Raw genomic sequence first — 25,021 nt, 5'->3', positions numbered from 1 at the left:
TAAAATAAAAAGTCATTTATGTCCTATAGATGATGAAAATTCATCCAAATTAAAATGTGAATACCTCTTCCTATTGTTCATTACTTGACGGAGAAATTGACGGTAGAAGGGAATCTACCCAGAACTAATTCGTGAGAGAAAGCAAGTCAGCCATTGCTTCAAAAATACTGTATCGCCAAAGCCATCCCTAACGTGTGTGGTCACACAGTAAACTGCATTCTTAGAGCTGATGTTTCTACAGGTTGGCTGGAGCCTAATTAGTACAGGCTGGGCTCCAGTACACTGTATGCTGGCCTCCAAACTACTGACACTGTGACTGGACATGATGGACTTGTGGGCCTGTGGGCCTGTCGTATGTTCTGATGATGAAGAAATATGTAGCCTAATGGGAGGTGAACTCCTTCCAAGTCCTTAATGTTCCTGAAGGGAACAGGTCAGAGGATGAAGCTCTTGAATAGCTTCAGCTGCTGACATTGCCTTTCACTTTGTAATCTTTTCCCTCCGTACTCTACTTCTAAAGTCTCCTCCTCTTGCTGTTATATGTGTATAAAAGTGAGACAAGGGCGAGGGAACAAATTTTTATTGCTTGTAACATAAGTGAGTAAATGTGACTATTTTAAAAGTTCAGGACACTTCCAATCATATTTTGCTAAATGGAGGTTGAGCGGGGCTCCTTTCTTCCATACAACTGCATTTTCCAACACAGGCAAAACTGTTCGCAGGCTAGATAGGAACTATTTCAACTGAGTTTAAACCTAAGGAGTTTGGCTTTTAAAAGTAACTCAAAACAATGTGATCTGAACCTCTTATGCACTTAAAATGAAGCTTTACCTAAGCATGATTAGTGAATGTATGTTTTTAGTCAAGTGCTTCCTTTGATGGAATAGACCTACAGGTTTTATGATATGTCATATTTAGCACAGAAAAGTAAGCATTTTCAGCTAAGAAGAACTTGGCTGTGAGAATGTGATAGAATAAAGGTCTTTTATGCTTCTTTCCAAGTACTGCCTGTCTCAGCATCTCGACTGAGTCTCATCAGTAGAGAAATCCCATTCTCCCAGTTCCCATTTTGCTTTCTTTTCTCAATCCTATGATCCTCATCAATTTATTCCTACTCTTGTAACTATTTGCCGTGTTGCCCACCCTAACTCTGCTATACCACTGTGATCTCATTGAGGACAGAGATTATATTTAATTCAAACTTTTAATCCATTTAGTGTCTGGGAGAGGATGCAACTAATACATATTTGTTGTGGGATTATTTTATCAATTCTGTTGACATTTCTTTGCCACACTGCCCCTTTGAAATAATGGTATCAGAGGGCATAGAATGTGACAGCTATATCTTGTATCTTATCTATAAAAACAGCTTTTTAACATTTCTAAACTGAACTTTCTGACTTGATTTTTAAGCTAGAAATCATTCACAAATGTCTTCTCTTAAGTTTTACGCGAGATTGGCCATGCCTGAAATACATGCTCTCTCCTCACTGAATTTTGTCAACTTCCTACCAGCTTAGACCCACCAAAGCCCATCTTAATTGCAGTCTCTCTGTGGTCCAGTGTTCACCTAAGTTGTCACAGCATTTTATTTGTAACTAGAGTATAGCACTAATCACACAACTGATAGATTATTGGTGCAGCTGTAAAACAAGCTAATTCAAAGTAAAGTTAAAGTTTACAAATGCAGATTTATTAGGAGCAGCTCTCTGTGGGTTCACTGGGACCAATGAACCAGGCCAGGGAAGTCACCATGAAGGGGAGAGACAGAAATGTGTGCCTACAGAGAAGAGAGAGAGAGGAGAAATGCAGAAAGGAGAGAGCGAGGAGAGAGAAGAGACATACAAAGAGAATGAGATAAAGAAACCAAAATGTCTGGATGATGCAGTGAAGGGGGAGGGGAAGCCTCTGCCTCCGGACTGGACTGGAAAGTTCAGGGTAGAGGGCGGGGTATACCAGCCATGCCCAGAAACAGGTAGGGATTGAGGGATGCTGGGAGAACCTGGAGGTCAGGTTCTTGAAAACACACCTCAGTGGCTTGTCTGGATCTGAAGCACAATACAACCTTATTATTGCATAAATTTTCATATAAGTCTTTGAGGATGGGAAGGGCGCTACAAGGACCACTTACATGCCTGTCACGAATATCTACCAAATGCATGGCTACAGGCAAGCAGATGGAATGCAACACTAAAAACAGCATCCCTGACAAATACTCCTTGAGTTCTTTTTCTAGGTACCAAGTTACATTTCATTACAAAGAAATTTTTTAAATCTGTTCATTAAGTTCCAGCTCTGAAATAAAAACCATCTTAGAGGCTGATGGTATACAGGAATTACTGTTACCACTATCTCCACGGCCAGTTGGGATCTTGGAATATTAGCTATATTTTTGGGGTGTCTGCAAGCAATTGTGATTGCCCTTCTCCCTTTGCTACAATAATGCTTAGCATAATCATGGCTGCTTACCCTTCGATGCCACGGAAGGGCTGAGTTATGCAAGAAAACAGCTTACGAAGGTTTCTATGATGATGACACACTTACTTTTCCTCGTCGGATCACATGCACGCCTCTGTTTGGATATGAGATGAAGGAAATCTGCCATTCTACATTACTGTGACAAAGGATATTATTTGGCAACGACCCTCCTTAAATTAAGCCCCTGAAGATAACATTTTACAAATTAACATGACTATATCTACATCAACACCTTGGTAATTTTTTTTAAAAATTCGAATTCATCCAATGAATATTGGTTCTAAGTAAAACTGAAAAACAAACTAGATGTTGCTTTGATGTATTTATTTTTACCTACTGGAGCAGCAGCGTGGCTGTGAGACCCACATCAACATTCTTCATATATTTGGCATCTCCCAGTCCTTGTCATTTTAAACCATTGCATCACATTTTTTATAGTTATTAGACTTGAAAGAAAGAACAGACTCATAATTCAGATATGATAACAGTTAAAATAAAATAGGTAAGAGACAGCTCGCCAGTCATTTTCTTGTTGAGGTTGCCCTTGATCCCAGCCTTTTCTCTCTGGATGCTGGAGTTATCCCAGGATTTTAACTGTATCAAAAAGAAGCCATTTGCTAAACAGATATGAGTGACATTGAAAGACTGTGATATTTTTGTTATACAGAGAAAATAGTGTTTATTGAAAGCAGTATATGTTTATCTGCCACTTGAATTTTTTTTTCTGTTAAGTGGGAAGAGAATGAGATAGCACACTACAATACAAAATAAAAAAAGAGGCATATCCAAAGACTAATTTATAAATTATTTAGTTATTTGCTATATAGTGAAACACTCCATCTATACATATATAAATATGTTACCATATACTATGTATATTAAGCTGTTATTTAATAGTGTACAACTATCTGCATAAAATTCAGCTTTAATTTCATGATGTCTCATTTCATTTCCCAGCATCCATTCGGTGGCTCATGACTCTCTGTAGCTCCAGTTTCAGGAGATCCAATGCCCTCTTCTGACCTCTGTGGGCAGCAGGTAGGCATGGAGTGCACATTCATTCGCATAGGCAAGACACCCATACTCCCAAAATAAATAACAGAATCATTTAAAAAACCATGATAGGGTTCATTTTCACTTTTCTACAGTGAAGTTATCCAGTTTTCCAAGTATTTTTTTTTTATTGAAAATATCTTTTCTCCAATATATATTTTTGGTATCGCAGAGAAAACTACAAGTACTTATAGGTGTGTATGTTTAAATTTAGGTCCTCCTAAATTTTTATTAGATTGTGGGAGGGAGGGGCCGGCACTACAGCACCTGTGGAGGCAACAGAGCATCCTGCAGAAACCGGTTCTTTCTTTCCACCCTAAGGGACCCAGAGATCAAACTTAGGTCATTCAGCTTGAAATTGAAGAGCCCTTGTAAAAGAAATGAGTGAACAGATAGTTACAGAATAGAGAAAACCTTTGCTCACTATACATCTAACAAAGGATTGAGACTATAAAGAACTCAAAAAACTAAATCCAGGCAGTGTAGCCACACAACTTTAATCCTAGTCAGAGGACAGAGGCAGGTTGATCTCTGAGTTTGAGGTCAACCAGGGATACACAGAGAAATCCTGTCTCAAAAACCAATCAACCAACCAAACCAAACCAAATTCTAGATAAGAAGAAATTAAACTGCCTAATCCAGAAACATGAGCTTTTAGTGGTATACACCTTTAATCCTAGTACCTGGGACACAAAATCAAGATCACCATGAGTGTCAGGTCAGCTAGAGATGGTGAGTTGCTGTTTAAAAAAAAGGTGGAAGGGGTAATGACATTGCAGTCATGCTCTCTAGCAGCTGTGGCTGTCTGTGACAGTCATGTACAAGTCTGGCCTTGTCAACATACATAAAATCATACAAAACTCACATAATGTTGCAGGATATTTGGTCCCTTTATGAACCCTGAAATTGTGAGCTGTAAAAACCTATCTTTTGCTTGGTGTGGTCAGCCGTAATACTTAGCTTTAATGCAAGAACTTTCTGTTTATTGTAAACAGGTGATTATGGTGTGGTTCAGCCCTAACACACACCTTTAATCCTTGAGCTTTCTGTACACAGCATTTAATAAAGCTAACTGTAGGTCAAGAGGTGGAGCAAGTACCCAGCTTACAGAAAGGAGGGACTTTGTAAGAAAGGTTTTTAAGAGAGCATGGGGAAAAGTGAGCTTTTTTTGAACTTTGGCTCTTTTGGGCTTTCAGTCTCTAGCACTTGTGTTTTTGCTGTTGGAGTTTTCTTCCTGAGCTGTTGGGTGGGCTAGTAGGCTTTTTCCCCCTGGGCTGTCAGCTGAGCTGGCAAGCTTTTAGCTTTCGGCTTTTGGCCTTTTTCTTCTGGAACTTCAGCTAAGTAGGAAGATAATCAGCTCATAGTTTCTCTGCCTCTCTGAACTAGCAGGTTTTCACCCCTCCCCACAAAGAAAAAAAAATTCAGCTTCAACTTACTAAGAAAGTCTTCCAGTGCTTCAGGAACGTTGCACATGTGCAAAACTCACTAGGAAAATCTCTCACGTTATTTTAGAAAGAAACAGAAATGAAAACTTAAAATAAATGATCTTTCTTTTATTTTCTTCATTTTTTTGAACAGTGGTAATTAACATTTACTCAATACTGCTCTCAGTCATCTGTCTCCCCTGGGAGAACACTTTCAATTAAACCTTTTATTTCACCCAATGAAATAATGCCTGTCCTCATTGACCACTGCACTTCTTATTCCTGGATTTATGATAATCTAATGCACATCTCCTCACAGTGAAAATGGCCTTTTGCATCCTGATTGTTCTCAGACTAGCAGAGAGGAGAAAAACAAAATCATTCCCTGCGGAAGCGAGGAAGGAAGCTGCATTTGTTTAACACAGTGAGGGGCCTTTCACTACCTGCCCAATGGCCTTGACCATCTCTCTGCCCTGGCCTCTCCATATGCTGGCTGGCCCCTGCCCTGCTGGGAGCTCCTGATAAGAGAGGCCAACTCCCCTGAGAGCCATTGAGAGCTGAAAGAAGAAGCAACACAATCCCTGGGTTATATTTTCAAAGGTTTGTGAAGGAAAGAGGCATTTACATGTGAGAGTGATTCTTTTCTTCAAGGAATTCTACAGGTTAAAGAGGAGAGACTCTTGACTTCTTGAAGACAGTGGAGGCTGGGCTTTGAGCTTCAGCCCAGCCACCAGGGAGGGGTAGCTTTTTGTCTTTATTTTCCTCTCAACCAGGATACACAGTAAGTACTTGGTGTCTGCTGTAGAAGCACACAAATAATAGTGACATGTTATTAACTTCACCACCGCGAAAAATTACTTATTTATTTACAGTCACACTCAGTTATGCAGCGGGGGGCGGGGGGAGACAAGGCTGGATCTGGAGTCTTTGCATCTCGGTGACACAGAGAGTAAGTCACTGGCATGTAGAAAAATCTAGCACCAACAAATCAGCAGCCTTCATCTTTGTTTAATTTCTTTGCATGCCTACACAGCACATAAAATTATCCAGTTAATAATTGCATTAATATTTATTTATATAATTTATTTACAGCCTGCCTAGTACAAAGAGAAGCTGAGGAGTCCTGTGTTTGTGATTACACTGAAAATATCTGCCAAATTCTCAACAAGTCACTAGAGTTGAACACACACACATTATTCTAATAGAACAATCCAGAAACCAAATATTTTTAGCATTAAAGATGATTTAAACCTTAATGAAGAATATTTATAATCCAGTCATTTTCTTTATGTCATAAGGAAACAAGTTCTAAATAACTATTGGCTGTGGACATTACACAGTAATTCTTCATTAGAAATCACATTGAACATTGAGTTTCCTTGGAAACTTGGTACTTGCAACTTGAACAATTTTTTTTCCAAAAGAAATAATAGAAAATTTTGTATGGACTTTAGTTTACCTATAGAAACTCCATGGTACTCCAAACACACCTGCCGATATGGGATGGTTTACATTCTAATGGAGAAACTGTACTAAATAATGTCTTGGGAAATTCACCAACGTTGCAGCTGAGAATAGAAAGGACTACCTGTCCTTGCACACACTCTGTGGAAGTAAAACTACTCATGGTGGCCACAGTAGCAGTGACATCAGAGAGGTCCAAAGGAGGAGCTCCTTCTGTACCAATTACTATGGCAACTAGTGCTGTCATGGCAGAAGGTCAAAGGCATAGCCAGGAGAAAGATAACTGTTGGCAATTTGCTAGCTCTCCACTTACTTAGGAGATGGCAATCTGAGGGTCAAATGCTCCCTGGGCATGCAGAAGTGTGGAAGAAAAACACAGGCAGAGAAGGACTCCTGCTGCCCATTCTTATGTACAGATCATTCATAATTCAGGTCCTGTCTGAACTGAGTGTCACACCAAGATTTCTTGCACAAAAATTCAAAGAGCAGTGTTTTGGAAGAGGAAGAATTTCAGGAGACCATTTACTTCAATCTCCTTTTATAGGTAAGAAAGTTCATTTTGCTTGTTCATTATAAAATTGCTTTTGTTTAATGATTTTAGTAGTGTTACCTTATAATTAATGGACACAATTCAGCTCTTACTTCCTCATCCCAGTTCAGAGTCTGATTGTCTCAAAGAGTAAATATCAATGGTTGGAGAAAAAAGGGATAAGCTCGTGTCTTTAGGGACAGTGAAGGCTGACACAGTGAGAGGCTGTTTTTCTATGTCAAGAGTTCATATGGTTGAAATGTCATTGAACAATATAGGAGAAAGGGGAATGTTTTACCAACTTTGTATTTCTAGCAGTGCACCCAATAAATAATTCTTGAATGGAATCAAGATAATAAATCTAAACAAACAATCCAAACCCAAGCAATCAGAGGCATTCCTGGGTCTATACTCCAGTTCCCATGTCCCCATACTCCTGACTAGTATTCCTTTGACTTGTGGGAAAGCATCCAATCCAATGTTAGTAACATAATACAGTAGACTGTAACCAGATTAGCCCCAATGAATTATCTCTTTGGGATATGACTTTGGGGCCCATTTTCATCCACACTGAGAATCTGTTTCCCTATGCCTGACCCCTTTTCTGGTCTTAAGACTCGCTCTATCTAAGAGAGAAAGGCAGAGATCCCACTAGGTAACTTCTCACTTTCCTTCTTGTGGCTCTGATAAAATACCCCAAGAAAGCCACTCGGGAGAAACAGTTTCTCTGGGTTCACAGTATGAGGTTCCAGTCCACCAGGTCTGGGAGTTAACAGTGATGGGAGCTGGGTGTGGCTGGTCACATTGCATTCAGGCAGGAGTAGAGAGTGAGGAGTGCCAGTGACTTGCTCGCTTTCTCCTTTTATCCAGTATAGGACCCCAGCCTAGAGAATGATGCCGCCCACATCTAAGGTGGGTCTTCTGACCTTAACTAACATGATCATAATTTTGTCCTGAAGTTTGACTCTTTGATGATTCTAGGTCATATCAAGTTGGTCATTAATATCAACCCTCACACCACTGTAGTTCTTATGAACACTACAGCTTCTGTGGTCCGTGTCCTGAGAATGCTGCACAAGGATTTGCCTAGTCTTCAGAAGATGAGAACCCCCCAGAAAGAAGAAACAAGGTAGCGATACTCAAGAGCTGGCAGCAAGGGACAGAAATGAAAGAGAGGTCATCAGGAAGAGCTTTCCAGCTTGGGCGATAGCAGAGCTGAATGCAGGTGCATGACTAAGTCTTCACAAGACCACCAAAAGCACCGCTCATACTGCTCACAGAGCTATGAGAAGGAATCAACCATTTTTGTGAGACTTTATGTTTGGGGGTGGTTTGTCAAACAAAAGATAACTCCAAACATAGAACATGAAGAAAAAGGCATCCGTTAGACCTTAAGTTCACCTTGGATTGGCTTTCTATGTTGGTTTTAGAAAAAAGTGTCATGACAGCAAAGGTTATCTGTGGAGTTTTATGAGTAGCTGACAATACCATCAGCAGAACTGAAGTACTTCTTCCTGCTCTGATTCATATGTCAGTTTTTCCTCCACTGCCTGTGGCTTGTTTTTTTTTTTCCCACTTCCCAAAAGGCTTTTCTCTCCTTATTCTTTGAATCTATCCAGGGCCTACCATTCTCATACATGTAATCTTTCATGCTTTGAAATTTCTTTGACTTTGGCATTCCCTTGACCTTTAAAGGGCTTTGCTTTCTTTATACAACTTCTCCCTCACTGTTGATCTCTCCGATTCTACTTTGAGCTTGTATAACTGTGTCCCATCTATTAGCTTTCCCCACGGATGACAGGCCTGTCCAGATTCACTTCCCTAACAGAACTTAGCATGTATCAGCGATCATGTTTTAGCATGTTTCTGAATATCCAGTGCATGGCATAGTGTGTAGCAGAAATAACTACTCAATAAACATTCTGTCAGCTAGGCAGGGGATTGTGGGAGTTCGGACAATGCCGTTGCACATGGAGTCCCATTTTATCCGGAAGGTAATGGAGGATCAAAAAGATAGTCTTCCTGAATGTCAATTTCTCTTTGAGCAACATGGAAGAAAAGATGGAGTGAAACTAATCAAGAAGTCGTTTTGGCTTGTTTTCTTTCCATATATAAGTTGGGTATATTTTTTTTTCTCTCTAGTGAGAAGTCAAATGTCAAAAGGTAAAGAACACAGCTACAGGGAAGGGGAACAAAGGAGAGGGTTGTCCTCAGATCAGGATGAGGGTAGGTACCACATCCAGGGATGCAGAGGCCGACAGTTCCATGATCCAGCACTACTGGCTCTCTTACTATCCAGGTTTGGGTTTCTGTTGTTACGATGAAACATCATGACCAAAAGCAAGTTGGGAAGAAAAGGGTTTATTTGGCTTATTCTTCTACATCATAGTCTATCACTGAAGGAAGGAACTCAAACAGGGCAGGAACCTGGAGGCAGGAGCCAATACAGCAGCTGTGGAGGGGTGCTACTTACTAGCTTGTTTCCCCATGGCTTGCTCAGCCTGCCTGATTTCTCATAGAATCGGGGACCACCTTCCAGGAGGCTCCCCACCCACAATGGGCTCCTCCTTCTCTCATTACTCACTAATTAAAAGAAAATGCCCTACAAATCTGCTTTTAGCCCACTTGTATTGAGGTATTTTCTCAATTGAGGCTCCCTTCTCTCCAAAGACTCTAGCTTGTGTCAAGTTTCACAAAACTAGCCAACACATTCAACAAATACCCAGACTTAGAAGCACCCAGAGCCAGCAATAAGGCTGTCCTGGGAGGTAACAATTTACTAAGACTTTATCTAGGTCCTTTTACATGCTGGGCAAGTATTCAACCAATGGAGCACTTAAGCTACCTCCTCAGTCCTGGAAATAAATATATTCAGTAACTGAGAGATAACATCAGAGTGGTATTTGTATCCCAAAGCAGAAAAACAAACAACAACAACAACAACAAAAACAGAAGAAGAAGAAGGAGAGAAAGAAGAAGAAAAAGAAGAGAAAGAAAAAGAAAACTATCAGAAAATTGAGGTAACATCTCAAGCTGCTCAGCAATCCTTCCTCAAGCCCTAAGCCACTAAGAAACGTAAAGAATTAATTACCAAAAGACTAGGTGATAAAAGTCCTCCGTATAACTCAATAAGTGGCCAGGAAACATAATTGAACTCCTTTATAATTGAATATCCTGCCATCCAGGGCACATTTAAAGAAGGGTAAACTTAAAGAGACATAACAATATTAAATGTTCTTTTGTCTTTTTTTTCTAAAACACTCTTTTTCAAAAAAGAAGCAGGAATTCAGTCATGCCTCACTTAGGCAGCAACAATAGTTGAATAATATATGAATTGTACATGGGTGTCTTGATTTAAATAATTATAATATCTTAAAGAAAAATGCATCTTAACCTCTGCAATGTTTTATTATATGTGACAAGTTCAGTGAAAGGGCACCTATCTACTGTTGCATTATGCGGTCCTGTGTCTGCACACTCATTAAAAATAATGAGAACATATTTAAAAGTCATTGCCCAGAGAATCTTCAGGGATGGGGCACAGGAAGAGGTAAGTGGCAACAGATTGTTAGTTAAGTGTCTATCTTTGTTTTATCAGACCTTAGGAAAAAATGCCAGTGATCTGAAGTCGGTATTCTCTACAGATAAAGATCACCTACTCTCCGGGGAAACGCAGCCCGTGAAGCATGTTGAGGGATCTCTAAGTACACTTTCCAAACGAAATGGACTGCGGGGGGCAGCTTCGAATGTGTGTTGTTTACTCTGCTACAGCTGGAGAAGTCAGCCATGATCAATTAAGACCACACTTTCGTTCCCTAATTGTCAAATATCCTTTACACAACGAACACGTTGTCTTATCTCACACCAGATCTACCTTCGTGAGCACACTGATCACAGACGTGGAGGCAATTAAGGGAATCAAGATCATCCCCAGAGTTCTGTGTCCAACTTCTCATGCAGCTGCTCCATAGCAACAGCTGGTATAAATTAATGGTAACATTTGGCTAACTAGATGACAAGGGGGACATAGCGGGTGGTTGGTCAATATATTACCTTTTTTTTTTTTGGAGCTGTTTAAATATGTATTTTAGGAAATTTCTGTTCCACTTCTAGTCTCATGAAGCCTAATAATAGTGGCAGTAGCCACTAACAAGACATAACATCTGCACTGTAAAAGTAGGACTGAAACTCACAGCTCATCCTTGTTAGCTTCGAGAGAACATGTAATTAGAGGCCTCAGCACTCTGAAGTGCCTTGAGATCTTTGAGCCCTCCCCATTCCGCTACCTTCAGTCTCCAACAAAACCAGTCTCGTGGTAAAAGCCATTAGGCATTTTCTTTCTGACACCTGCAAGCCACAGGCCCAGGCACAATGGGCAGTAAGTCCTCCATCTGTTTCAGTGAAGTTCAAGCAGAGCATTTATCATCATCTGTTTTATCAAGCTTAGATTTTGCTGACAGGGTTCAGGAGCATTCTTTCAGGTATAAGTGTTTCCTAGAGAGCAGCAAATGACTATTAATCCCTCAGCCTTGCGGTTGGTGAGTGCATTCAAAAGGCTGGCAGAGATGAACTCCAGAGTCGAGTCAAAGGAGGCACAGCATTTCTCTCTGCAAAGGGAAATGTTATTTTAAAATAGTCCTGCTTTAGTAGGGGTGGTGTGTGTGTCTGGTGTGGGTGTGGGTAATGATCTAACTTGAAGCTGTTGGGGTGCGTGGGCAGTAAGGCAAAACTGTGTCCCTCAAATGGACTTTAAGGGAGAATCCTCAATTTAACCATCATATGCCTATGCATAATCAAGCATGCATATAATTAACACCAGATGCATTATGGGAAGGGTGGAATATGTACAACAGAAAAGAACAAGTGTATAACCTAACCCACCAATCAAAACCCAGAACCGTTCTCACTATACCCTTTCCTTTGAACCCTACAAAAAGAAGTATATCTGTGTGGGCTTTTATACCAATTTTTTGAACACAAAAACAAGAACCTGGCAACACCTGCCTCTGACCACTGTTGACAGAATAGGAGGAGAAGATGGTGGCCAAACAGGGGTAATGGAAAGTTCCTTATTCGGCAGGCAGCATCAGATGTAGCGGACAGAGGGACAAGGAGAACTAAGACAAACAAACAGATACCAAAAACGCCCGGAGTCTCCAAAACATTTCCCTTTGGCTGTGTCTAAGTCAACAAGTCACAAGGTGGCATGTAACAGATTCTGAGCACAATCAAATTGAGTGTGGAAATTTAAACGCACAATCGAATTGGGCTCGAAGTCAAGTACAATTGAGTTTGCCTAAATGGATCAGGTGTAATTGAGTTGGGTAACTGGATTGTACTAACCACTGGCCCTTTGCCAGAATGAGGGGCTCCTGGCCAAAAAGCCACAACTCAATTGGGCATGGAATTTTCACAGAATATTTTTCAGAGAACTTCAAATTGTTCACAGGGACACAGAAGTAGGATATGGAATTCGGTGGTTGAAGCTTATCCAACTACAGCCACTGGCTTCTCAGAACACTTCCAGTCTTTACCATGAAGCTATTTTCCAACCATTCTTTAGGTTGAGCAAACACTGAAATCATCAGGAGTGTGTGCTGAACAAAGCTCTAGGTCCAGCCTCTGAAGTCTCTGCCTCAGCAGGTCTGGAGGGAAACAGAATCTGCCTGTCTGTCTGTTAAGTCCATCAGTGATTACCAATACCACAGTCTCTGAGACACTGTAGAGAACCATTATTCTAACAAACTCACTATAGCTATTGTTGAAGCATTTAGAAATGCTTTCAAAAGATCTCTAACATTTCCGAACATAACAATAATACTTGGTACTGCCATGTGTTCACAAGCAAACCTGACAACTGGACTGTGTATCTTTAAAACTCACGGATGTAGCCATTTACATTCGAAATAGCTGCCTGTCCCATGCTGTTGCTAAAATTAAAAATTGCTTCTGTTCAAAACACAAGGAGAATCCCTGCATACATTTTGATTTGGTTTAAAACTGTCCGTCAGAGATAAGATGGACATTAGAACCTTACCAGCTCTAGTAATAAATGGCACTCATTCATTCACTCAGCCTACAAACCTTGTGCTATGGGCACAGGAAATATCAATGGTGGTGAGCATTCTTTGGCACTCAGTGCATGTTAGCAGCTGTGCTTGGTTAATTCTTACATCAACCCTACAAGCTACATGGTGTTTTGATCCTCACTTGAAAAATGTCAAAACACTGGTACCAAAAGGTTGAGTGCGAGAGCGATCACAAAGCAGGACTTTACATGTAGTCCATAAGACTCCCAAAATGCAGATCCTAATGGGCCTTTCTCTACAGTTCTCGAGGTCTTGTGGAGAAAAGAACTTTTACAGGAGGGTCTCAGCAAATATCCCAACATCTCTTTGCCCTTTCAAAGTTATTCCAAATGATGCAACTTCTCATGTTAGCCCTGTGCTCAAGAAACTGTGTAGTTAAGGTGTCTAAAATCAGCCGGACAGATTTAGTACTTCCCAATCTCTGAGTAAGTGAAGACAGTATACTCTTTAAAGACCCATCACAGATGCTTTCATGTTCACAAAGTTTTTGATCCAGAACATTCATGCAATCCTATAATGCTTGATTTGTATCATTTGCTTCACTACCAACTCTTCTTTATGGACTCAAAGGTCCTTGAAGAGAGGAATGCATCTTACTCAGCTCTGGAGTCTGTATCTTGGAGGCTTGATTTGGATCTCTGTGGTATGGCCACTAGAATATTGCATCTCCTCCAGCAAATAACTGCAAACCCTAAGCTCCTTCATGTTGATAATCATGGTTTAGTGCAGTGAGTCATACCCATGCCAAAAGACAGGAAAGGAGGGAGTAGACCTGGAAACAAGTGATTTGGTGGAAACTTGAAGAGAAGAGAGCATAATGAAGAAATTTTGATTAAAGATCATTATATATGTATGAAATTATAAAGATAATCCAACAAAAAACCCAACACCAACACGTATCAGCTGAACAGAAATGTAGTATGAAGGAAATGGAAATTCTGCAGAAAGCTCAAGTGGAAACTGTCACCCAGAACTCCATCTTCAATCACTTAGAGATTTCATTGTTAGAATCTATGCAACACAGCAATGCATTTTTTTTTACACAAAAATTTTAATTGCAAACCAGAACTATTGAACTTTGGTTTATAGAAAAAATAATTTTGAAATTATCCTTCAATTTCAGCTACTTATTCACAAACAGCCACTATTATATCCCTTCTTTCTAAAGTACCCTGGTTAATTAAGCATGGAATCATTTGAATCAAATAGCCAAGGGGAATAAAATAATATATCAGTTAAATGAGGTTCATCTAAGATTTCATACCAAAATCCTTCCATGATTTATGATATTAAATAATTTGACATTTGGACATGCCATTTATTCTTTTTTTCCATCTAATAATAAGCAAAGCCTGAAGGATGTGAAATGAAGCTACATCTCATTTGCTAAGATGAGGTCACGGGCATAGGTACCCATGGTAAAGTCGGAATGCTAAGCCCAGTGACAATGGAAGGAGCCTCCAGATAATGTGTACACCATTTGTGGTTCATAGAAGCAACGACCCCGAGTGAAGGTCAGATCAGCATGACAAACATGGCTGCGTTTTGGTTCTCTGTCATGCAGTGTGGGAGAAACTTGCTTGAAACACAGTTAATCCCACTTGCACAGGCCAGCATTTAATAGCAGCCAAATGTGGCAGGTAGAAATTATAAATGCATTTGAAAATGTCTCAGCTCGTTTTACACACCAGGGTTGCTGTGATTTTTCAGGATAATTTAAAGACAAGGCAGCAAGTCAGAAAATGAAATGTTAAAGAGTTTAACAAAGAAAGGGCAGAATGTTCTTTCCTCACTAATAAATGAAGGAACACATGCAAATACATGCACACGTTCATACATGGAAAATAGCTCAGCATCTCAGTCTCTGTCTCTGTTTCCCTCCTACTTCGTCCTCCCTCCCCTCTCCTGTCCCCTCAAAATCAAGGCAGTTATGCTGATTAGTTTTTGTCACAGACCTAGACTTATCAAAGAATAAGAGAGCTTCAGTTTAAGAGGTTAGGCTTAAAGTGAAAGGGGCAAGCCTGTGGGGCATTATCTTGATTGCTAATTGAGGGAGAAGGGCTCAACCCACCATGGTTGGTGCCAGGATCAGGGCTAACTAAAAAGGCAGCTGAGCATGGCGGAGGGCAGCAACCCTTGGTGGTTTGGGCTCAAAGTTGTTGCCTCAGTTTCCCTCAAAGGTAGACTATTACCAGTAAGTTAAAGCGAACCCTTTCTTCCCCATGCTGCCTTTGATCATTGTTTTATCACAGTAATAGGGAAGCGAACTCCGTCAGCAGTGAATAGAAACTCTTTGGTTCTTTGGGCTTTTTTTTTTTTTTTTTTTTTAATAAATAGAAGGATTCTCTTGTCTTACTCTTTGTATAAGAAAAAAAGACCAAATAAAAAGAATGTCAAGTGGCAAGGCCAAGAAAAGAACTTGTGGCCACATCTTTCATATGACAGACCCTCAGCCAGTCAAGTAGCACATTACTCACTCTGGGTGGAGGTGGCAGACATAGCAGTTTTCCTTGTCCATTCTATCCCCAGCACCAATCCCAAAGAATCTGCTACAAAAAAACGTTCTTTATGTGGCTGCTTCTCAAACATACACTTACCCCAGCAGGGGGTGAAGACATCAAAGTGTCTTCCATTCTAGATTCTGGAAGGACACCTTTTGAAGCAGTCATTTCAGCAAGAATACTGGATACAGCTAAATCATTATGATGTCGCCACACGTATTCCTTTTATTTGATTGTCAACACAGCTTGAAACACGCAAAAAGGCTGGCTTTCCGTGCCACAAAACTTGTGACACTACATACTCACTCAGGAGGAAGACAGGAAGGCGCACACATAATAAGTTCAGGAGGGTACTCTCCGGTGTCAGGTTAGGAGAAATGACCAGAAAATGGATGCCGAGACATTTGGAATAGCAGGGGCACGTCTGAGAAAGAGTCCAAGATTGAAACTTCCTGTAGACCTGCTGACCACCTGCTCCTTTGACTGTAAGCATTAAGACTCGCCAAGAAGCTAAAGATAACAAGAAAGCAAGGGCCATTTATCTGCCAGAGAGCAGGTCAGACAGGGCTGTTCAGAAGGGCCAGAGCTCTGGTGAAACAGCCTGACTTAGTAAAGAAGAGAAGACCTTCCTCAGAACAGGAAGAATAAACAGAGTTTGCTTCCTTCAAAGGAGATAGAAGAGACAAAAGCGGGAAGTGCTGTCCTTCCTCCATCCCTCAAGCTCTCGGGGGAAAGTCAAGTATGTGCATCAATCATGTTAAGGAAGAAGAGACCAAAGGGACAGCGCTTTCTCTGTCAGAAAGGAAAGCACAGAGCTGTATCTCCCAGCATGCTGCTCCTTGGTTAGCTCTTCCTAAGAGTTCAGGGCATGTTACACAATCAAGTATTTGCTATGGAGATAGCCTTGTACATATAAACATGACCGTCTTCTAAACTTGCTGCATGGTTCATGCTTTTTAGTGCTCAAAGCAGCCTATTAGGCTGTAGAAAAACCAAAATCAAAACAAACAAACAAACAAACAAAACAAACAACAACAATCTTTGTTTATTTCTCCTAAAGGAAGATTCTGGGTTCCTATGAAGTAGTTGCTTTTAGGAACCCCAAATCCTTTCTTTGCTATGATGGAACTGTGTCATATTTTATTGTCAAATGTTGAGATCCTAAATATTTGCCCGGTTGCTTTTAAAGAATTAATGCTAACCATAGGTCTCAACTATTCCATATAAGATAAAACACAATCAGAACAAATAATTTATTTACATCTATAATCTCATAGTTGCACAATTAATTTAATATGTTCCCTGGTGGGCTCAGTCTATGATGTCATCCTGGAACAGAAATCAAATTTCGCTAAAGTCTATTAAATGAGAGCAAAAAAAAAATATACAGAGACAGTCTCACTTATAGAGCTGATGGGCTATAAAATTGTGTTTGGTATTTATTATTTTGGAATCCCAGAATACATTTTAAAATAATAAATAGGAAAGCTACACTGTTCAAAAGGGGTGGCTGGTCTCAGCCAGGCCTTTGTAAATTGTATCTAAAGTGGAATAATATATTCACACACTTCTACCAAGGAAGGAATGGACTAGAAGAAATAATTGGAGCTCACGGTACTGACAACTTAAAAACGGACATAGATGATGCCCCAAACTTTGTATGTATTATCGCCTTTAATCCTCACAAAAACATCACCCAGTTTAGGAAAATAATCTCAGAGTGATTTCTGGACAGCTCCCAATCGCACAGAGAAGTGGTCAATACAGAGATAGAGTAGGGGGAGTTGTGGGCTCCAGAGATTATTCCAGGGGTTAGGAGACCTCGAGTATCCCTTTCCTTTTCTCTGAGGGAATTTGAACACCTTATGCAGCTGTGCTGGCATTCACTTTCAATTCAGAAATTGAGAGGTAAACCTATTTGGATGTTTAAAAATTACATTACTCAATTTGGGAAAATTACATGTGCAATTTTTTTAAATAAAAAAAAATAACTTTTGAGCTGCAAATCCAATAGTACATACCTCTTTCCTTCTTGCCTAGAAGAAAAAAATAATAATAATAGAAAGCATCTAGAAAAAGGAATTAGCCTTAGAGTCAGAAATTACAAAGGACAAATGGAAGGGAGCTGAAGGAGCCATCAGATAGAAATGGAGGATTCTGGGGGTGTAAGCAACCAGTGAGAGCCTTCTTACAATAAGAAATGGCTGGGATTTCTCTCTTTAGTGTAGAGGTTTATTCCTTCCAGAATCAGTTCAATAAAAGGTCAAATTTTCCCTTTTTTTTCTCTTTTCTGAAATATGCACATAGTCTCCCTGAGGTTTTATGATAATTTTCATTTCTGTCATCCAGAGGAATGAATGATAAGAAAACAGACTTCTAGTGTTTATATACACAATAACTCTTTTCATTGTTTCTTTTCAATTGACCCTCTTAGAGGAATCTTGGGGAAAACCAAAAGATTGATAAAGCCCCCTATTTTCAGAGGACACTATCTGGACTTTGGGTTTCTTCATCCTCTCTTTTGGGAAGAGTGGGGTCTCCTTGAGAGGAGGTGAGGCAGCATTTCAGGTTCTGCCTTTGATCACGGCTGAATATGGAGGCAAGCAGATGGAAAGAAGTAAGGCCCATGTCCTTATTGCTTATACTGTTCATTCTACCTTCTTCTTTATTGTAGATCTTCCTACAGTGTGTGGCTGGGCAGGGGGACAAACAGAAGGACAATGGGAAAGAAAGAAAGAGAGAGAATGGAAATTCCATGCCAAAAATACCTGGGAGGGAAGGAAGTCCGTGGATAATATAAGGAGCATTACCAGGAAAGAGCAGTGATTCAGTGATTCTCATATATGTGTACAACACTTAAGAGCCAAGTCAAGAGTACAGAAAAATAGGTTTGTTTATGGCAAGGTGGGAGTGGGCGGTGGGTATCCTTGCCAAGAAACATGTTGAAATCAGAAGATAACTTGCAGGAATTCCCTTTCCTTCCTGTGGATCCTGGAGACAGAACTCAGGTCATCAGGTTTGGCAGTGCCTTTACCCGCTGAGCCATCTCATAGGTCTAAGACTTTTGATAGAAGATGGGGCAGGCTGGATTCTAAGTCTTTCATTTCCTCTTTGTATATTTGCACAGTTGAGAAGTTCTTAAAACATTACCCTCTTCCAACCTTGCTTTGGGCAAAGCTCAATGCAAGTTTGAAAATGAGTTTTAATTACTGTTATACCCCTAGAATCTCCAACTTTTTACTGAGAAGGTAATAGGTGATTCGTTGGCCGGATGAATTAATTAATGCTTTAAAGCAAGGCAGTAGATTTATTTCCGAATCCATATAATATCACTTCACATATTTGATAACAATTATTTCCAAACTGAACCTTAGATACCAAATCATCTCCCAACTCAACCCCACTGATCACTCACTCACCTCTGAAAACCTATCCTGTCACTTATATTTGCCCTTGTCAGTTTATTAAAGATTCAAAGGAAATAAAAATTCAAACAAAGAGGCAACCAAGAGGCAACCAAGAGTCCTTTGATTGCACAGTCTTTGCTGTTGTTAGGCATAAAACCCTTTTAAATTGTCATTGTCTATATCCGTGCTAAGAGCAAAGTATTTCAATAAATAAATAAATATGTATGCATGATAACATAAAGCTCCAACATTTTATGTGTATTTCTTCTAGATTATTTTTTTAAGGCTTTAATTTGCTAATGTTCCATATATAATTTTTATCCCCTATACATGTCAATTAGAATCGTGCCATAGATTTTTCTCAAATTACAAACAATTCTTCAATAAATACCATTTTATGTCACTGATTATATTTCAATGGAGAAATATCGAGTTATTTATCTAACCAACAGCTTGGAGCTGTTCAGCATCAGACATATTTTTATGCTATATGAGGGGAAAAGTCACTGTACATGAATTTTTATACATCTTTGATCATCAAATTAGAAAAACTTACTAGATAAGTAATTTCTGGGTAGGAGAAAATTCATTTTTAATGAATTCTCTTCCTACAACACCTCCCTCAGAGCTTAGACTAGGTTCAATTTCTTCATCCAGTGTAATTAAAGTGCTCTAATAACCTCTTCATAATCTTCATGTCCATTTTGAAGACTTTGGTGTATTTTTATTTCCATTGATTTAAAATTTTTCTTTTTAAAGTAATATTTTATTAATCATTTAGAAAAGTATTCTTAAAAGTAATTTTACATACTTTATAATAAAAACATCAATAAGTAAAAACTTCACACACACACACGCACACACACACACACACACACAAATTAACCAGACCCAAAGTCTATACAATTTTGTAAGTACCGATGCCTGTTAGAAGAGGCATTCTGAATGACTGTGCAGCTTCACATGAAATTTTATACTCTTAGTATCAAATATATCTTATGCACATATCCACTGCCAAAAAATTAGCTTTTTATTTTTTAATGACTTATCTCTGACTAAAGGGAGAATTTTACATTTTGATCACCCTTTCCCAGAATGCCTCACATATCTACCCCTACTTTCCTAACTATCCAACTTCATATCTTCCTCCTTTGCCTCTTTTTCTTTTCCTTCTCCCTCTTCTTCCTCCTCCTCCTACACCTTCTTCTTTTCCTTTCCCTTCTTCAATTTCTTCAAAAGTCCAACAGCTCCAATTTCTCTTGCTCAGATACTCTTAGATATAGGGATAACCCCTGGATCATGGCCGTCTTACCCTTGAAGAAAATTTATTCCCTCCAAGAAGCAATCAATTGCCAACAGTTATTCGGGAGGGGTAAAACTTCCCATCCCATTCTCCCTTGCATGATGGAATTTTCTCTGACTTGAGCTTGCACGGGTGTTGTGCATGCTGTCAGAACTGTTGAGACTTCACATGTGGTCACCCACTGATTCTATTGTGACTTCCCATGTGTAACTGCTCTGTTTACTATTCCATTATGTCACCCACTGATTCCGTTTCCTGTGATCTTTCTGCCCTTCTCCTCTGCAATGTCCCCTGAGCCTTGTGGGGAGATGTGTGACACAGATGTTCCATTTGGGGCTAGGGATACTGAAGTCTCTTCTCTGCATGTTGGCCAGCTTCTTGATGAGAGCTGAGTGATGCACTAATCTATGGGCATAACAATACATTTTTAGGAGCCAGTTTAATCCTATGTCCACTTAGAATAGTAATAAATTCCTCCCTAGGGTCTATGATCTATGTACACACAGGTTCTACTATTGTCAGATATGGGTTCCTTCCTATGGAGCAGAACTTAATCAAATCAGAAAGTGTTAATTACTCCTAAAACAATCACTACAGGACATGTTTTGCAAGGTCATTCATTATTACAGGTCACAGGATCATAGACAGGGAAGACCAATGATTATTTTTCTCCTCTGGCTGCATGCACCTCTCACAGCTATGGAAATTAGCCAGTAGACATTCCAAGTTAGTAGCAAACTGATTTCCTCATATTCTGTTACTCAAATATATGGTATCCTCAGCAATAGGGTCTTACTGCCAAGTTCTGGAGGTTAATTGAGAGTAATGGCAATACTCTATAATGCTTGTGGGTCTATGCAGCCCCAATGGCCAACATCTCCTACAGTCAGAATGACTAAGATTAAAAAAATGACAATAAATGTTGGTATGTATATGGAAAAATAGGGGTACTTATTCACTGCTGCTGTGAATGAAAACTGCAGCCATTATTGATATGATATGAAGCTTCCTTTAGAAGATAAAATATATCTATCATATGATCCAGCTATGTCAAAACATTTATATCCTAGTACAGAGATACTTGCACATCTCTGTTAATGGCTACTCTATTCACAAAACTCAGGACTTGTAAACAGCCTAGATATCCATCAACTGTTGAATAATGAACATGTAGCCCATTTATGCAATGGAATATTATTCATCTGCTAAGAAAAACAAAATTATAAGCTTTTCAATTAAATGAATGGAACTTTTATTAATAAATAAAAACATCATACAGTATCATCCTGAGTGAGGTAATCCAAAAAGACAAATATCACATATTTTCTCTCATATGTGGATATGAGCTTTAAATTTTGGCTTGGTGTGTTTCCTATGGAAAATCCACAGAGGTCAAGAAAGTATTAAAGAACCATGGGGTAGCCGTGTGTATGTGTCATCAGGGGTGTGTTCAAGGGAAGGAAGATATACTAAGAGTATATAAAGGGGCAGGGAAGAATAGTGGAATTGGAAGGGTTAAACAGGGTGGGGCTGGAAGGATTGAGGAGGGAGAATGGAAAGGGAAAACTAACTCTAAAGACTTTTTGAGAAAGTCATATGGAAACCTAATAATGCAGACACTTTCATATATATAAAATCTGTGCAGTAAGTCCCTATGAACGAACAATGCTCCTATTAGATCTACAGGCTAGTGAATAAGAAGCCCAGTGCCCACTGAGTTACTTCCTTTTGAGTTATTTTTCTTTTACTTATTTACTAACTTTCAATTTAAAAACATATGTAGAGTTCAAGAAAAATTACATTATTCTGCATATTCTTCACCCAGTTTCCTCAATTACCAATGTCTTCTAAGAACATGGTTCTTCTAAAACTCACTAAAGGTGATCTATAAACTATGTTGCTCATAAAGATCCCAATGTATATTTTACTGAATTACTCAGATAGCTATTTGTTACTAAAGTATATTTGCGTTTGTGCTCTCAAGGCTCGGTGTAGATATACATCCACTCAGTGCATCAACAGTTCTACAAGTCTGATACACCAAATAAGACAGCACCCCCATACCCAATATTTGTCATAAAAGTAGGCCATAATTTAATGTCAGTACTCAACTAGCATGAGTGCCATAAAGATGCTAATCTTTGCACTAAAAGCTCAGGGAGACAGAGGTTTGAACATTACCAGCTCTCGGGGTAGGAAGCTCCCTTCTTGGCGGGCAATGACCAGTGATACTGTCTCTCCCTGTTTGGTGCTCCTCAGCATGGCCACCAGCTCTTCCTGAGTTCTTCCGGTGATATCTCTGCCATTCACCTAATAAGCAGAATCATATGTACAACCACAGTCAGAGCATTTCCTACCACCCTCCCACTCTTTTACCAGAGACAGGCCTTGCTGTGTAGCCAAGGCTGTCCTCGAACTCAGATACTTCTGGCAGAGCTCTTGAGCACTGGGATTATAGATATGTGCTACTATGCACAGCCCAGGTCCTCAGTGTTTTTGTTCATTTGTCTTTTAAGTTCTGTGTTGTGAATAAAGTATACAACAAATGGGTTCATAAATTCAATGAATCTCTGAAGAAGTGATATTAAACACATGGGCAAACACATACATTTTCAATAATAAAACGACCATCATAATTTTGATACTAGACAAACTCAATCAGAAAATTATTTTATATTGGCAATTTTCCTAAGTCATCACATTTTTACAAGGGAAAAAAAAATCAGACTGAAAAGCGCCAGAAATTAATTCGTCAAATATGTATGAAGTGGATTGCAATATACCAGGCAGAAGTGAATTATTTATCACATGGCAACTTACTCTGGAAATACAAGTGTTTTGGTATAATTCTAAATATTCCTTTTGTCTAGAAAACTGATGTTATCAGGTTACCATAGGTTACTGGAAATTAGACTCAGAGCCTCATTTGTCAGTCAGAGCATCCTTTGTGATCTAGAACCACATGAAGTGCTAAACTGTTTCCAAAACATACATTCTCAGTGAAAAAGTTTTGAAAACTACTTTTCATGATACAGATTTAAAAGCAGCCATTCTCAAACAAGATTTCCCAGCAGATTGCCTGACCAGAGCTCTTTATTGAGAGGATAATGTTATTGGACAGAAATAAATGGGAGCAACAAGCCTCAGATTTGGGGCATTCTAAATAATTCTCCATGCAAAACCAGCTCAGCATTCTTATTCTTGGTTAAGTACAAGCAATGCTGATTTGGGTCTGGCAGTGTCAATAAAAGACTTCTCAAAGTTTTGAAGAAACAACTACAAAAACTTGGATGAGACTATGAAATTGTTAGCTCCAACAAAGTATTTAGTAAATACTTATATTAATTCGTTTATCGCAGGTAAAAGAAATAAGATAGGAAAATATTATTATTTGGTTATTTGGTCCCACATCTCTGACCTTCTTGGGGACATGCACAGTTAGGATCCTTTTTAACTAGTTTCATAATTGAAGTCATTATTTTCTCTAAATGTAATAATTTCTAATATATGTTAAATTAAAAATTAAACAGTAATATAGTCAGCCCTCAATATCTGTGAATTTGATAGTTAAAATTTAATCAACCAGGTCAAAAATAATGAAAGAGCTGCATCTGTACTGAACATGACAAACTTTTTTGTCATCATTTTCTACACAAGACAGGATAAGTGTTGAAATGGCATTTGGATTGTGTTAGATATTATATATCATCTAGGTGATCATTTTCTTTTATTTTTGATATTATAATTACATCATTTCCCCTTCTGTTTCTTCAAACCTTCCCTTCTTTTTTCATTATTATTACATGCATATACTATCATATACTATATATTACTATGTTAATATAATACTTGTATAATATATATGCATGTAATATAAATTGCTAAAATAACCTGCTCAGTCTGGACTAAGTGATAATTTAAGGTATCAAATATATGCAAATATAATGCCATTTACATAAAAGAGTCAGACATCTGCAGTTGACAGTGGTTTTGGATGGTACCCGACCAACAAGAGAGAGCTACTGACTACTTACTATATACGTCTATTTATTTACTTAAATAAATTAAAAAAAATAAAAATTAAAAAAATAAAGAAATATTTTACTGAAGACATTAACTTCAATTCTTACCTCCAAAATTCTATCTCCTGATTGCAGGCGGCCATCTTTTATTGCTGCTCCCTTTGGTAAGATGTTTTTTACAAAAATGGGCCCAGGACCATGTATGGAAGAATCTCTGGTCACCACAGTGAAACCAAGTCCTTCAGGGCCTAGCATGCAAGACCAGAAAAATGCACTGTCACCTTAAGCATGGGTAACATTCCATCCACTCCTTTAGTAAACTCTTCCTACCTTATACTAAAGTAGACCAAGTAAATTATTTACATTTGATGTAGGAGAGCTTATGTAGGCTTTAGCTTTCCTGTTCTAAATAAAGATTACAGCGCTAAACAGGCAATGGTAGCATCAAAGTGAAGTTAGGATGTGACATATTCACATAATACATTTGTTTACTCAGGTTTTACAAGACAATGCATCTCATCCATATGGCCAAAGTATTGATTCCGCAGCAATCCACCTCCCACCTTCATCTTTCTTCCCAGGCAGATGACTTCCTCTTTTGGGGTTCTTTGAGTCTCTCAAACAATTGAGTAGTTTGTGGCCCAGCCCTCTGTGTCCTGATTGCTTTCCTGCTGTAGCTACTGTCTTGTCCCAAAGGGTCTGGGTGTCCCTTTCCAGTTCTCCTAAATCTCCAATTTCTCCCTTTTACTTT

General features: G+C 39.1%; 1 protein-coding gene across 1 annotated transcript in view; it reads right to left on the bottom strand.

Moving 5' to 3' along the window:
* The window catches only part of Pard3b (par-3 family cell polarity regulator beta), a 948,430-nt gene that overhangs the window by 425,401 nt on the left and 498,008 nt on the right, over window positions 1–25,021 (bottom strand). Inside the window, exons 9-10 of the mRNA XM_060368467.1 lie at window positions 24,379–24,518; window positions 22,430–22,558 (exon numbers count right to left, since the gene is read on the bottom strand). Coding sequence (XP_060224450.1) covers window positions 22,430–22,558; window positions 24,379–24,518 — 269 coding nt within the window. The remainder of the gene's footprint in view (window positions 1–22,429; window positions 22,559–24,378; window positions 24,519–25,021) is intronic.

The sequence above is a fragment of the Meriones unguiculatus genome, chromosome 15, assembly GCF_030254825.1.
Source record: "Meriones unguiculatus strain TT.TT164.6M chromosome 15, Bangor_MerUng_6.1, whole genome shotgun sequence".
Lineage (NCBI taxonomy): Eukaryota > Metazoa > Chordata > Mammalia > Rodentia > Muridae > Meriones > Meriones unguiculatus.
This window is presented reverse-complemented; position numbering and strand designations above follow the sequence as displayed.